A 14318-nucleotide genomic window follows, 5' to 3' on the forward strand; every position below is an offset into this window, starting at 1 on the left:
TTTTATTTTTTGCCTTTCTGTCAATATTTGTGCAATATATGAACACTGTTAAATAATAATTACCATTAGCCAAATAGATGTGATTCTATAGATTCTATTGGAATGTTGTTTCAATCAGAAATATACCATATTAAGAATGAACAATGCAATTGATTATAATTTGCATTCATTTTAGAATATGCATTTGAACAGCATAAGGTGGTTCCCTTGATGTTTGTTAAATTTATTAATGCTCTGTGTTCATGTTGGTTTTGTATTTTATTTTTTCAGAATCAGGAAGTGAGAATTTTGATAAATTTCTGAATCTCCTTGGTGACACGATCTGTCTGCAGGGCTGGGCAGGGTATCGAGGAGGACTGGACACTAAGAGTAGGACAAAAACTAGTCTTTACAGATGGTCAAATAGTCTTTAACAGTGGAATATTTTTTTTCCTTTCAAGTGAATTTTGCTTATTCATGTTCTCTCTTTATCTATTTAGACGACACTACAGGAATAAATTCCATCTACACAGTCTATCAGGGTCATGAGCTCATGTTCCATGTTTCCACCATGTTACCTTATTCGAAAGAGAACAAACAACAGGTAAGATAAAGAACACATAAGCTATAAGATACACAGTATATTTGTACTATATTATTTATTTCTCTTTGAAGTTTGGGGTCTTTTATTGAAGATTGTAATGTTGTGCCTAAATTTACTAGTCACATTTAAAATGACTAATTTTACTTTTTAATGTTTTGATTTAAATTTATTTAGACGATATAGTATATAATTTTTATATGTCATTTATCAACCATGACAATATTTATCAGGTTTTCATATTATCAGTATCATTATCAGCCCATTCTCAATATGAGCACTATCCAAACAGGATTTTCTGAAACCAGGTGTGTCTGATTAAGACTTTAGATACACACACACACACACACACACACACGTTTGTTTTTGTGAAAAGTGGAGACATCCCATAGGCGTAATGGTTTTTATACTGTACAAACTGTATATTCTATGGCCCTACACCAACCCTACACCTAACCCTAACCCTCACAGGAAACTTTGTGCATTTTTACTTTCTCAAAAAAACTAATTCTGTATGGTTTATAAGCGTTTTAAAAAATGGGGACATGGTCTATGTCCTCATAAGTCACCCTCTCCTTGTAATACCTGTGTCATACCCATGCCATTACAAAGTTGTGTCCTGATATGTCACAAAAACATACACACACACACATACACACACACAAACACATCCATGTAGTACTATAAACAGAATAAGAGAAAGACAAATAGAGAGCAGAGGACACAGACAGAGAGAAGGAGGAATGAAAGAGAAATTTGAATGATAGCAAAAGAGATGGGAGCTGTGTGTGTTTGCTGAGGCAGAAAGGAGGCAGTCTGTAGCTCAGTAGGTGGTGAGGGGAAAACAGGCTATATTTAACATCCAAAAGCGCTGGACATCACAGCGGTCAGTCTTTCCCTCTTGTTTCTCTGCTGCCTTTCCCCCTTCCCCCCTCAGCTCCATATCCTGATTACATCAAGCGTCAATCACTTCACTCTCTCTGACTTCATATCCCTCTCTTCTCTTGATTATATCACACACAGCAATCCTTCTTTCTCTCTCTCTCTCTCTCTCTCTCTCTCTCTCTCCCATTCCGTTTCTCACTTTTTCTATCAGATCACATGTCTGATTTAGTACAAGTAGTGCACTTGTGCACAGAAGTGCTTGTGGAAACCTTCACAATAGCAGGATTTTCAAAGTATTTGTGTCGGTTTAAGGTCTTGGCACTCTACAGCCAAGAGCCTCTTCAGCCCTTCGTGTCAATAACCTCCCTTTTACCAGTGCTGAACCACTCATGAAAAGAGCAGGAAAGCTGATGCGCTCCAAAAGTCTCTTGCCGACCCCTAAAAGCATGCAGACAAACCAAACAGTCGGAAGACTCAGAAATCAAGTAGAGTTCACAAGGGAGAGAGAGTCTTTTCTTGAAAGAAAACAGCATAGTACCATAAAAGTGACTTGTGTGGTATATTTCAACTAGTTTGAACTCATGAGATTTGTGTGAGAAATATTTTTGAATATGTACACTTTCTGAATCTGAAACATCTTTGAATGTGTAAATAGCTGTAAATCATAAGATATTTAAGTCGTTATTTACTGATTCAAAAATGTTGCATTGTTGCGTTTCTGTTTAAGTTGCTACATTTTATTATGCAAATGAATTAACATTTCAAAAAACTATTTGTACATGAAGCAAGGAGTTTTCATCCCATGTGTTCAATGGAACATAATCATGACTCTACCTGTTACCTGTGCTATGAAAGTGACTTACAGTAATTTAATTTTATTCACAATTTTGGAAATTTTCTACGTTACTGACAAAAATTTCACTGTGGAATGAACAACATATGGGTTTGGAAAAACATGAGTTTTTTTTTTGAGTTAACTGACTGATCCTAGAAGACTCAAACCTGCTTGTCAGATGCTGAAAACATGTAAGAGTCAGTCATGTTGCTGTTGTTCAAGTGTTTTACAGGTTATGTCACTGAAAGTATGCTCTTGTGTAAGGAAGAGGGGAAGAGGGAAAGAATCATAATTGAGCTCTTAGTCGAAATGAATCTGTCGCTGCAATAAGTAAATTCTCATTCCTGTCACAGCTCACGGTCACGCGCATGTATCAGTGTCTGGATGCGTGTGTTTGTGTGTGTGAGAGAAAGAGAATCAGAGAGATACTAGCTCGAGGAGAGGGGCAGGTGAAAAGCAGCCATGTAGTAATTGAGCTTTAAGGGGATGGTTGTGTGTGTGTGTGTGTGTGTCTGTGTCCTCTTAAGATAAAAGATAAAAGCTCCTTTCCGACCATAATGGTCCAGACTCATTAACAAGCTCAATTATGCTTTCTGGCTAACAGGCTTGAGGTGTCAGAGGTCATGCAGCAGCTTTTGAATGTCCACACATGCACACAGACCAAACGCACTAACAAACCCACACACATAGGCATGTTCTCTTTTCAAAATTAAACATTTGTCCATCATTTGTTCGAGAAAGAAAGTTGGTGTAATAGTGTGAGGTAACAAAAGCAGCCTTTTAAAAATGTGGTTTCATGAATGCATGATTATAGCTTTCATTATTTCAATCTGTACAGGTAGAGAGGAAGAGACATATTGGGAACGACATTGTGACCATTGTGTTTCAGGAGGGAGACGACGCCTCTCCGTCCTTCAAACCCTCTATGATTCGCTCCCATTTCACACGTATCCTTCATCCTCAAGCTGAGTGGAAATGATTAAATGAGTCACTCAGTGTCAATTAGTCTATTTATGGGTGATTTTTTATTTAATTTTATTTTTTACTAGACAATGATTAAAAATACATGTAAATACATTTTAGCAGTTTTGCACAATTGTATAATTTCCTTTATATAAACCACAGATATTTTTGCCTTAGTTCGATATAATAGCCAGAATGATAGTTACAGGTATGTTTGTATATTTGAGGTTTTACTTTTTATGCATAGGCATAGCATATGCTAAATGTTGTTTTTAGAATATATTCAATATACACTACTGTTCCAAAGTTTGGGTGAAGTAAGATTTTAGAATAAATTAATACTTTTATTCAGCTTGGGTGCATTAATTTGATCAAAAATGGAAGTAAAGACATTTTGAGTGTTCCAGAAATTTCCATTTCAAATCACTCCTGTTCTTTTGACCATTCTCTTCATCAAATAATCCTTAAAAATATAATATGAGCTCTAATATTAAGCAGCAGAGTGGTTTTTAAAGTTGATCATATCAGCACATTAGAATGATTTCTGAAGGATCATGTGACACTGAAGAATTAATAGCTGCTGAAAATTCAGCTTTGTCTTCAAAGGAAAAAAAAACATTTTAAATTATATTTAAATAGAAAAAAGATATTTTACATTATAATAATATTTTAGACTTCAAAAACATAAAAAAAAACTTGAATGGTAGTGTATATTATTTGTTTCTTAATCATTTTGTTTTGTTGCAGGTTGAAGATTTTCTCAGAGGAGAGTGTGCCGCTGTTTGGCCCACCGCTCCCATCCCCTCCAGTGTTCACACACCACCAGGAGTTCAGGGACTTTTTACTAGTTAAATGTTAGTAAATTCACCAGTACATAAAGTTGAGTTCATAATCTTTCACCAAAATATAACAACTTTCCCCTGAAACATCACTTTTCTGCTGATGTAACCAAGCCTGTGCATACCAGCCATATCACAGCCTATGAATGATAGCTAATTTAAGCCATAAAATCTAAGACTACTAATATTTCATGTCCCAGCCAGTCAAAATAGATTACATAATTTTAAATGCATTCCAAATGTCATTTCATGTTGTCTGCTTTACACAGACCTCCTGTTAGAATATACACCTGTAGTTTTCTCTTGCCAGCTTTATTGGTTTGTTTTGGCTCATGAACTCCGTAAAGCAGATGCTTTCATTAAACAGAGCTTGTAAAATGTGTCCTGCTGTTTCCTAAGGGGAATTCTGTTACGTAATACTGCTACCTTTATCGTTCTGTCTCCTATAGTAATAAATGGAGAAAAAGCCACTCTTGAGACCCCCACTTTTGCTCAGAAACGTCAGCGCACACTGGACATGCTGATCAGATCCTTGAACCAGGATCTCATGCCTGACATGCCCAAGGTATGGACACATAATGTTTCACAATCAGTGGGCGGAGCCCAATAGGGGGCCTCAGCAAACTGCCAAAGGGGGCTCAGAATAAGCCAGTAAGCCAAAAGAAATGTAGATATCTCATACTTTAATTCACCTCAAAATCTTCTTTTCCTTTTAAAGAATCAGCGTTCCCATTGTCTTGAAAAAAAAAACCTGATATATGAGGAAGCCAAATTTTAATAGTGTGATTACTAGACCTGAAAATGCAATCTTTTAATTACAATAACCTTTTTTTAATAATGAATGCAAATTTTTCTAGTTATGCCAAACTAAAAAAAAATCTGTTAGGAATTGTGATGAAATGATACATTTAAAAAAAATCCATATCTAGTAAATTACAAACAACTGAAATAGTCGTGGGGCCTTCAAATACTTTTATGGACAAGAAAGGGCCTTGGATTGAAAAAGGTTGAAAAGCACTGATCTGAAATGTTTATCCTCAGACTGTTACCTCATTTCCTTTTCTGCTATGTATTTTTATATGTTTTGCACTGTTTTTTCGCACAGTTCATTTTTAGTCATATATACACCACTCTTCCACACCGCTGTTTGCTAGAGTAAGACACTTGTCTTTTTATTGTTATCTGTTACTGTTCCTGTTTTAGGGTTCTTCTATTATTCATTTACTAGAGTTGGGAATCGAGCACAAGTTCCATTTATTTGAATGAAAGAGTGATATTTTAACTAAACAATACAAAGTCTGTCTTTGTGTTGTTTAGTTAAAATCTTACTTTCATCTTACTCTGACAGTAAACCTTTCTGTTGTGTTGCTCTCATATGCAGCAAGACAACAGTTCAACTGATAACTTTTTTTAACAAATCAATCTTTTGAAACAGTTCTTTATCAAAAATAATCATAAATGAGTGTTCTATAGTAGAAGCAGAATTAGTAGAAACCATCATTATTTGATTCTTAGCTCTGTCTATGATGGCTGGTTAGGGATGGTGGTGTAAGAATTTGTTAGTTTCTGCTTTGCTCTGTCTTTGTGTCTGTTTCTGGGTCAGTCTCTCAGACACATCTTTATCTGTATACCGCTCCTGTAGGTTCCCTTCTCTCCGCAAAACATGCTGAACCGACGCTCATTCAGCGATGTACTGCCAGAGTCACCCAAATCTGCCCGTAAAAAAGAAGAGGCACGCCAGGCTGAGTTTGTTCGAGTGGGACAGGTAGGATGTAGAAATACAAATCAAATATAAATATATGGTATTAAAAAGACAATGTCACAATATGAGTAATGTCATTAATAGATATAATATTGCATCCAGGCATTGAAGCTGAAAACTATAGTTCGAGGGGATGCACCCACCAGTTTAGTCACCACTGGTCTTTGCAGGAAAGAGGTGAGAGAGCAAGAGGAAAGTGAGATGGATGCTGTTATTTTGCTACGGTTCATCTCTAACTGTGTGTTGCCATGTTCTCTGCAGCCATGGGAGTCACAGTCATTCTGCAGTAGCTTCCCGTATGATATAGTCTGTGGAGATTCATGGGGACAGTCATTACTGGTGGCCACAGATTCAGCAGGGGTTATGCTGCTGGAGGGTGAGAATGCTTTCATGAGAAACAATACAACTGGACAGAGGAGCCGTTTTCTTACAAATGACATGTGAAGACAGACTGAATGTAACTTTGACCAGCTTTTTTTTTGATAGATTGTATTAATGGACACTTCAATTATTAATTAATATTCAATAATCATACAATAAGCATTACATTATAAAGTTAAACCAAAAAAAAAGAGAGAAATTCCGAGGGGGGGGGGGGGGGGTGGTGTGGTTGGTGTTTAACACGACCAATCTCACGACCAATTCGTACGTATTTTATGAGGTGGCTAATTCATACGACCTCACTCTTACAATTTTGTACGATTTGCACGGATGAGGTCTTACAAATTCATACGAATTATCCACCTCTGAAAAAAAATGAGAATTGCTGTGAAATCAGACTGAAAGTGTGGAACGCAAAAAGAAACTCTGATGCTGCTTTTTCCTTTACAATAAAAAAGAACAATGAGAAGAGGCAGACAAATTTACAGACTGACTAAATGCACTAAAATACTAGTGCCGACAATTTTTAAACAACTTATTTTTGTTTAAATCTGGATTATGAATTATTATAATTTAAAATAAGATTTGTCTGTTTTAATGTTTCAGAATGCAATTTATTGCTGTGATAGCAGAGCTGAACAGTCTTCAGATTATTCAGAAATCTTTCTATTTATTTGAATATGCTCTGCTGCTTAATGTTTTTAAGGAAACAATGCTTTAGGATATTTTATTTATTTATTTATTTGATGAATAGCCTTCAATGAATGATACATTTTTCAGGATTCTTCCAAAAAGCCTTTATTTAAATTTTGTAACTGTATAAATCACTTTAATTGAATTCTTGACCAATTTAATGTGTCCTTCCTGAATAAGGAAGTATTAAATTCTTAAAACTGACCCCAGACTTTTGAATGGTAGTGTTCAAGCAACTTTATTGCTATTAAAAAACTTACATTTGATTACCTCTATCTTCCCTTTTAGCCTCAGATCCACTGTTCTCCAATGCAGGTATGTAAAGCAAAACCACACATACTACAGAAGAAACAAATGCTTATAAATATTACAAAGAATTTAACCCAGTATGTTTTTACAGTGATAGTTATCAAATGTGTTTATTAATCAAAGCAAGCAAATCTCAGTGGGGGATTGAGTTACCATGCAGACCACAAACTAATCTTGCTTTTCATGCTGATCTAGATTCACCAACCCTGCCTCCAGTGCAGGTATTTGACAAAACCCTGACTGTCAAACAAATGCACGTGCTTGAACCTCAGGACCTCCTCATTGCAAGAGCAGATAAGGGTAAGATGTGTGTTGTTTTTATATTTACACGAGCATATGAATATGAGACAGTTCATATGTGGGTAGAAGAAAGGGTGTGAAATGATCTGCCAGAAAAGAGAGAGAAAAGAGCGTGAGAAAGAAAGAGACCAAAGCCAGGAAACTGTAGGTCTTTGCTCTAATGAGCATCTTTTGCCAACAGGGAATAGCACAAAATAATATCTCAAACACACACACATGCAGGCAGCATCTGACTTATTGCTCATTATAAAGAGGAGCCAAGACTAGAGATCCATGTAATTTAAAGTCTACCGCCATTTTCTATATTTTGATCATTAGTTCAAGACAGTGTACAGCAAACTCTCACTCTCATTGGAAAGCACAGCTTCTATAGTGGGAAAATAATGAATTGGTTATCAACTCGGTCACCAAGCAACTTTCATTCACTACGACAGGCATTTGAAAACCAAACATGCTGCACTAGCTGAGATGTCATTCATTTTGATGAGACGGGTCTCTCATTTGTTGCCAGCCATTATCTTATAGTCACGTTTCTGAAAGCTGCTGTTTGTAGAATTCCCTAAACAGCTAAAGCAATCACACTCATTTGAATATTCAAACTGAACCAGAGTGCTTGAGTCTTTACATTGAATTAAGCTTTAATTCCAATTGCTTTATATCCAATTTCAATTGTGTTGCAGGGAAAGATGCTCGACTGTATGTTTACAGACTGAGCACGCTCAAACGGGGAATAGAGGAGCGCCAGCTTGTCCGCACCAAGTGTGACAGTCGAGAGAACAAGCTTGAGAAAACCAAAGGTACGAAAGAAGGACTTTAGTCATCATCACCATCACAAATATTTGAAAGGATTTAAAATTGGACAGTATTATTTAAATTCTAAATATGAGTGTTGGTGAAGCAACATTCTGAAATTGAAATTTTCTAATTCAAAGTAGTTACAAGGGTAGTTTACCCAAATGTAAAATTCTGTCATTAATTACTTAGCCTAATGTTGTTTTAAAAATGTAAGACCTTCGGAACACAAATGGAGATTTTTTTATGAAATCCGATAGCTTTCTGACCCTGCATAGACAGCAACACAACTGAAACATTCAAGGCCCAGAAAGTTAATAAGGACATCATTAAAATGGTCCATGTTTGGAACGACATTAGGGTGAATGATGGAATTTTCATTTTTGGGTGTTTTTCCCTTAAAGCTTAATAAAACTATGCTGTCTATTTGACAAATTTGAAGTTTTGATGCTTTCCAAGGTCATCGCAATCAAGTAACAGAAATGTGTTTCCTCAGGCTGCCATCTCTACTCCATAAACACGCATCATGGGGTGGAGCTCAGAATCGTTGTGGCGATAAGAAACAAGCTCCTCCTGATCACCAGGAAACAGTCACGCCTTGATTGCCTCAGCTCTATCGCTACAGTCCCAGGGACTACTGACTCACCTGTGGAAGAGTTCCAGTACATACGGGTATAAGACAGATCCAGCCCTCTAACACATGTCATGCACTGAAGTTAACTGCATTTTATTGCCACTTGTAGTGTATAGGAACGGTTCTCACGAACACATTTTTCAAAAGCTCTCAACAGTTTGAATGTTTGCTGTCTCCTTTCTCAGGAGATCTGCTTATGTGATTCACCAGTGGTCATGGCCCTGGTTGATGGCCCAACAGGAGAGAATGATCACATGATCTGTGTGGCCTACAGACATCAGTTTGACTTGATCAATGAGAGTACAGGAGATGCTTACAGATTACACCATGTAGACTCCAACCGGGTGAGAAATACAAACATGATTGCTTGAATACAAACATACACTACCATTTGTGGTCAGGAAGATTATTCTTTTTTATATAAAATATATATTTCTATTAAGCAAGGATGCACTTAATTGATCAAAAGTAACAGTAAAGATATTTAATGTTACAAAATATTTCTTTCAAATAAATGCTGTTCATTTGAACTATTCATCAAAGAATCTGGATAAAAATGTATCAGTTTTCACAATAATATTAAGCAGCTCAACTGTTTTCAACATTGATATTAGCAAGAAATGTTTCTAAAGGTGCAAATCAGCTTATAAAATGATTTCTTACGGTTCATGTGACACTGACAACTGGAGTAAGGACTACTGAAAATTCAGCTTTGCTATCAAGAAAAAGATGCATTTAAAATATATATTAAAATTGAAAAAACATTAAATTGTAATACTTCACAATATTACTGTTACTGTATTTTGATCAAATAAATGCAGCTAAGAAACCTCAAAAAAATAAAAAAATAAAAAATTTACTGACCCATACTTTTTAACAGCAGTGTTCACATTCATTTACACAATATAACACAATCTAGATATCCTCCCCTTCCCTTTATCAGTTATGTCCACCAAACTGTCAGTTTTTGATTGGTAACATGAGTGTCTATTACTTTTCTTCAGGTGAACTTTGTTGCTGCCATAGATGTGTATGAAGATGGAGAGGCTGGACTTCTTCTTTGCTATAACAGTTAGTGTCTATTACAGTTTCAGTGATTGCATCTGCATAGTCAGATTCTTTAAAGCTGGACTTTTCTTTTTACAGATATCTGTGTCTATAAGAAGGTGTGTCCGTTTAACGGAGCAACACCCATGATTCAGCCCAATACTTCAGACTTCCATTTCAGCTGGAACCAAATGCCCAACGCTATTGGTCAGTACCTTTAGGATCTTGAATATCCTTTGTTATTACAAATTTTTCTATAGTTCAACATTTTTGAGATGTCTCTCTATTCTGTCATTTCCTGTGTCACAGTGTGTGCGTTCCCGTATATTCTTGCATTCACCACTGACTCCATAGAGATTCGACTAGTTGTTAATGGCAACCTAGTATATACAGCTGTCGTTCCAGAATTGCAACTGACGGCGTCCAGAGTAAGTGTTCTAGACATAAGGTTCTACCTATGAATACCTATTGTACAGTCTGAAACCATATTTCAAATCTTTTATAATACTACTACACTCTACTTAGATTAGTTTTTAAATATTTGGGATCTTTAAGACTTTTTAATCCATAAGACTGCATTTATTTGATACACTACAAAATAAAATACATTACAAACAGTAATAGTATTATAATTTACAATAATTTATATTTTAATATATTTTAAAATCTAATTTATAGTCGGTGCGCAGTTGAGTTGTCCCAATTTTGAGGGCAAAAAAATAAAGGCAAAAATAAATCTTAAAAATATAATTGATTCCTGTAATGGCAAATGTATTGTTATCAATTTTGAAAAACTTTATATTTTTTTGTGGAAACCATGAACGATTTTTCAAGATTCTTTGAGGAATATTAAGTTCAAAAGAACGGCATTTATTAGAATTTTTTTTTTTTTGCAACAATTTAAAAGTCTTTACTGTCACTTTTGATCAATTTAAAGGGTTAGTTCACCCCGATAGCAAAATTATGTTATTAATAACTTACCCTCATGTTGTTTCAAACCCGTAAGACCTCCGTATATCTTTGGAACACAGTTTAAGATATTTTAGATTTAGTCCGAGAGCTCTCAGTCCCTCCATTGAAGCTGTGTGTACGGTATACTGTCCATGTCCAGAAAGGTAAGAAAAACATAATCAAAGTAGTCCATGTGACATCTGAGGGTCAGTTAGAATTTTTTGAAGCATCGAAAATACATTTTGGTCCAAAAATAGCAAAAACGATGACTTTATTCAGCATTGTCTTCTCTTTCGTGTCTGTTGTAAGACAGTTCAAAACAAAGCAGTCTGGATATCCGGTTCGCGAACGAATCATTCAGTTCACCAAATCAAACTGAATCATTTTAAACGGTTCACATCTCTAATACGCATTAATCCACAAATGACTTAAGCTGTTAACTTTTTTAATGTGGCTGACACTCCCTCTGAGTTCAAACAAACCAATATCCCGGAGTAATGCATTTACTCAAACAGTACACTGACTGAACTGCTGTGAAGAGAGAACTGAAGATGAACACCGAGCCGAGCCACATAAGAAGAATCGAGGAGCTGATGATACTGCGCATGTGTGATTCAGCGTGAAGCAGACTGACACACAGAGCGCATGAACCGAACTGATTCTTTTGGTGATTGATTCTGAACTGATTCTGTGCTAGTGTTATGAGCGCGGGTAAACCGAAGGCTTGAATCAAGGGCAATCATCGCAAATGACGCCATTACGTCGAGCGCAAAAGAACCGGTGAACCGTTTTCTTCAACCGGTTTATTGAATCGAACTGTCCGAAAGAACTACTGGTGATCCGAAAACCGATGCAACCGGTTGCTCGGCTCGGTGTTCATCTTCAGTTCTCTCTTCACAGCAGTTCAGTCAGTGTACTGTTTGAGTAAATGCATTACTCCGGGATATTGGTTTGTTTGAACTCAGAGGGAGTGTCAGCCACATTAAAAAAGTTAACAGCTTAAGTCATTTGTGGATTAATGCGTATTAGAGATGCGAACCGTTTAAAACGATTCAGTTCGATTTGGTGAACTGAATGATTCGTTCGCGAACCGGATATCCAGACTGCTTTGTTTTGAACTCTCTCACACAACAGACAAGGAAGAGAAGACAATGCTGAATAAAGTCATCGTTTTTGCTATTTTTGGACCAAAATGTATTTTCGATGCTTCAAAAAATTCTAACTGACCCTCTGATGTCACATGGACTACTTTGATGATGTTTTTTCTTACCTTTCTGGACATGGACAGTATACCGTACACACAGCTTCAATGGAGGGACTGAGAGCTCTCGGACTAAATCTAAAATATCTTAAACTGTGTTCCAAAGATAAACGGAGGTCTTACGGGTTTAAAACAACATGTGGGTAAGTTATTAATTACATAATTTTGCTATCTGGGTGAACAAACCCTTTAATGTATCTTTTCTGAATAAAAATGTAAATGTATTTTTTTTAATCCCACTTACCACAGACTTTTAAATGGTATAGTCTACACTCTAATATAAAAGAATTTAGATTTTAGAATTTAGATACACAGAATTAACACATGGAAAATGTATTAACAACAGTAGAAAACATATTGATGACATAGTTGTCTCGTTTATAATATGTATTCTTCTGTATAAATTATACAAATCATTTCCAAACATTTATCAGTCTTTTCACATTTCTTACAGTTTTTATCTTGTTATTTCTTCCTCTCTTTTTTCTGTAGTCTGATATCTATTTCATCTCGTCAGCACCTATAAACTCTGCCTCCAACTGTAGCTCCAGAGACACTAGTTCCCAGAGTTCCCCTCAGACTCCGACCGGCTACGAGATGCCTGTCTTCCCTTCGCCGCTTGGAGATGGTAGGCTTCTGCTCTTGATGGAACAATTACACTGAATTCCCATGCTAATAAACTTAATATAGAGGTTAAACATGGGTATTTGCATTCAGGATTTGTCAGTGTGTAATATTGGGCAAATTTGCCTATTGCCCCCAAGTATAAGATTTCTTCTGGTCATGAGTTGTGGTCAACATTTCTTCTGGTCATGAGTTTTGTATGCAAGTCATCAGTCTGTGTGTGTTTATTGTCTTACGATGTATTTGTGTTTTAATCTGTGTGTGGGTTGGGTTGATATATTGCTCTTTTCCATCCCTGGTCCAGATTGTATTCGGATCCCCTACGGCACCAAGCTATCCCTCTACATGTCTAAAGACTCTGAAGGTACTGCAGGCACTTCTGTTGCCTACATTTCCCTTGCTGCCTCGCTAATGCACGCTACTACGGAGACTCACCCTGTCTATTATTCAATTAACAGACGCATGCAGACGGTGTTGAGTGAAATACGCAGCTAACATAATGTGTCCCTTCCTTCTTGCAGTCTCACAGAATGAATGACAGAGACAGAGAAAAATGGTATCTTGAGTCTTTAGGAAAAAAATTAACAGTAGAGAGAAACTGAAGTGAATGAGATAGAGAGGTGGGAGATGCTGTACAGACGCTTTAGGGAAATGGGACACATTTGCTGCAGCATGAGTTACAGATCGCTGTGTCACCATGGATACTTTTGTCAGAGCCCTTCTTCATACATACACATGCGCGGTCTGGATGGCCCTCCAGAGCTTAGCACTTTTGTCTACACACAAGGCCTGAAGAGGGCCATCAAGGGGCTGTGACAAAATCCACATCCTGGTGTTTTTAAACATCCAGCCAACTGTCTGTGGCTGCCATTTTTGCACCATGGGAAATAGACAGATAACCATTAATCATCTCAACATAACATTTACAATACAACAAGACTGTGTTGTACCCAGATTTGTAACACTTTATTATAAGGCTCAATTTGTTGACATTAGTTCATGGATTTGGTATCATGAACTAAAAATACAAAGTACTTTTACAGCATTTATTAATCTGTTCTTTCTACAAATTCATTTCTAAAATTTCAAGCAGCATAAACATTAGTGTTTTCCCACAAATATAAATGAATAGTTATCAGTTATATTTATAAATTAATATTAACCTGGATTAATTAATGCTGTAAATGCATGATGCATTAGCTAAATTCAGCTAATTTCACTTTATTGTCAAGTGTTACCATTTCTTGTTGTATGTTTTTATTTTATTTTTAATCTGTATAAATCAAATTGGATTAGTAATCTTTTACCTGTACTACCATTTGGGGTTTGGTAAGATTATTTAATGTTTTCGAAAAAAGTCTCTTATGCTTACCAAGGATGCATTGATTTGATAAAAAATTTTAATGAAAGCTGTAATGTTGTGAAATGTTATTCATTTTAAACGGTTTTGTAATTAAATATA

General features: G+C 36.1%; 1 protein-coding gene across 5 annotated transcripts in view; it reads left to right on the forward strand.

Annotated features, from left to right (window-relative positions):
• The window catches only part of LOC132141234 (GTPase-activating Rap/Ran-GAP domain-like protein 3), a 73229-nt gene that overhangs the window by 49194 nt on the left and 9717 nt on the right, over positions 1–14318 (forward strand). For 4 of the 5 annotated variants that reach the window (XM_059550578.1, XM_059550574.1, XM_059550577.1 and 1 more), the window contains exons 10-28: positions 271–369; positions 480–583; positions 3139–3247; positions 3426–3471; positions 4011–4117; positions 4552–4667; positions 5745–5867; positions 5967–6041; positions 6126–6240; positions 7227–7253; positions 7443–7547; positions 8228–8344; positions 8836–9011; positions 9159–9317; positions 9978–10044; positions 10120–10227; positions 10330–10448; positions 12725–12860; positions 13161–13220. In XM_059550578.1, coding sequence (XP_059406561.1) covers positions 271–369; positions 480–583; positions 3139–3247; positions 3426–3471; positions 4011–4117; positions 4552–4667; positions 5745–5867; positions 5967–6041; positions 6126–6240; positions 7227–7253; positions 7443–7547; positions 8228–8344; positions 8836–9011; positions 9159–9317; positions 9978–10044; positions 10120–10227; positions 10330–10448; positions 12725–12860; positions 13161–13220 — 1968 coding nt within the window. The remainder of the gene's footprint in view (positions 1–270; positions 370–479; positions 584–3138; positions 3248–3425; positions 3472–4010; positions 4118–4551; positions 4668–5744; positions 5868–5966; positions 6042–6125; positions 6241–7226; positions 7254–7442; positions 7548–8227; positions 8345–8835; positions 9012–9158; positions 9318–9977; positions 10045–10119; positions 10228–10329; positions 10449–12724; positions 12861–13160; positions 13221–14318) is intronic. The other variant, XM_059550576.1, reaches the window with a different exon arrangement.

The sequence above is a fragment of the Carassius carassius genome, chromosome 5 (assembly GCF_963082965.1).
Source record: "Carassius carassius chromosome 5, fCarCar2.1, whole genome shotgun sequence".
In the NCBI taxonomy this organism is placed as follows: Eukaryota; Metazoa; Chordata; class Actinopteri; order Cypriniformes; family Cyprinidae; genus Carassius; species Carassius carassius.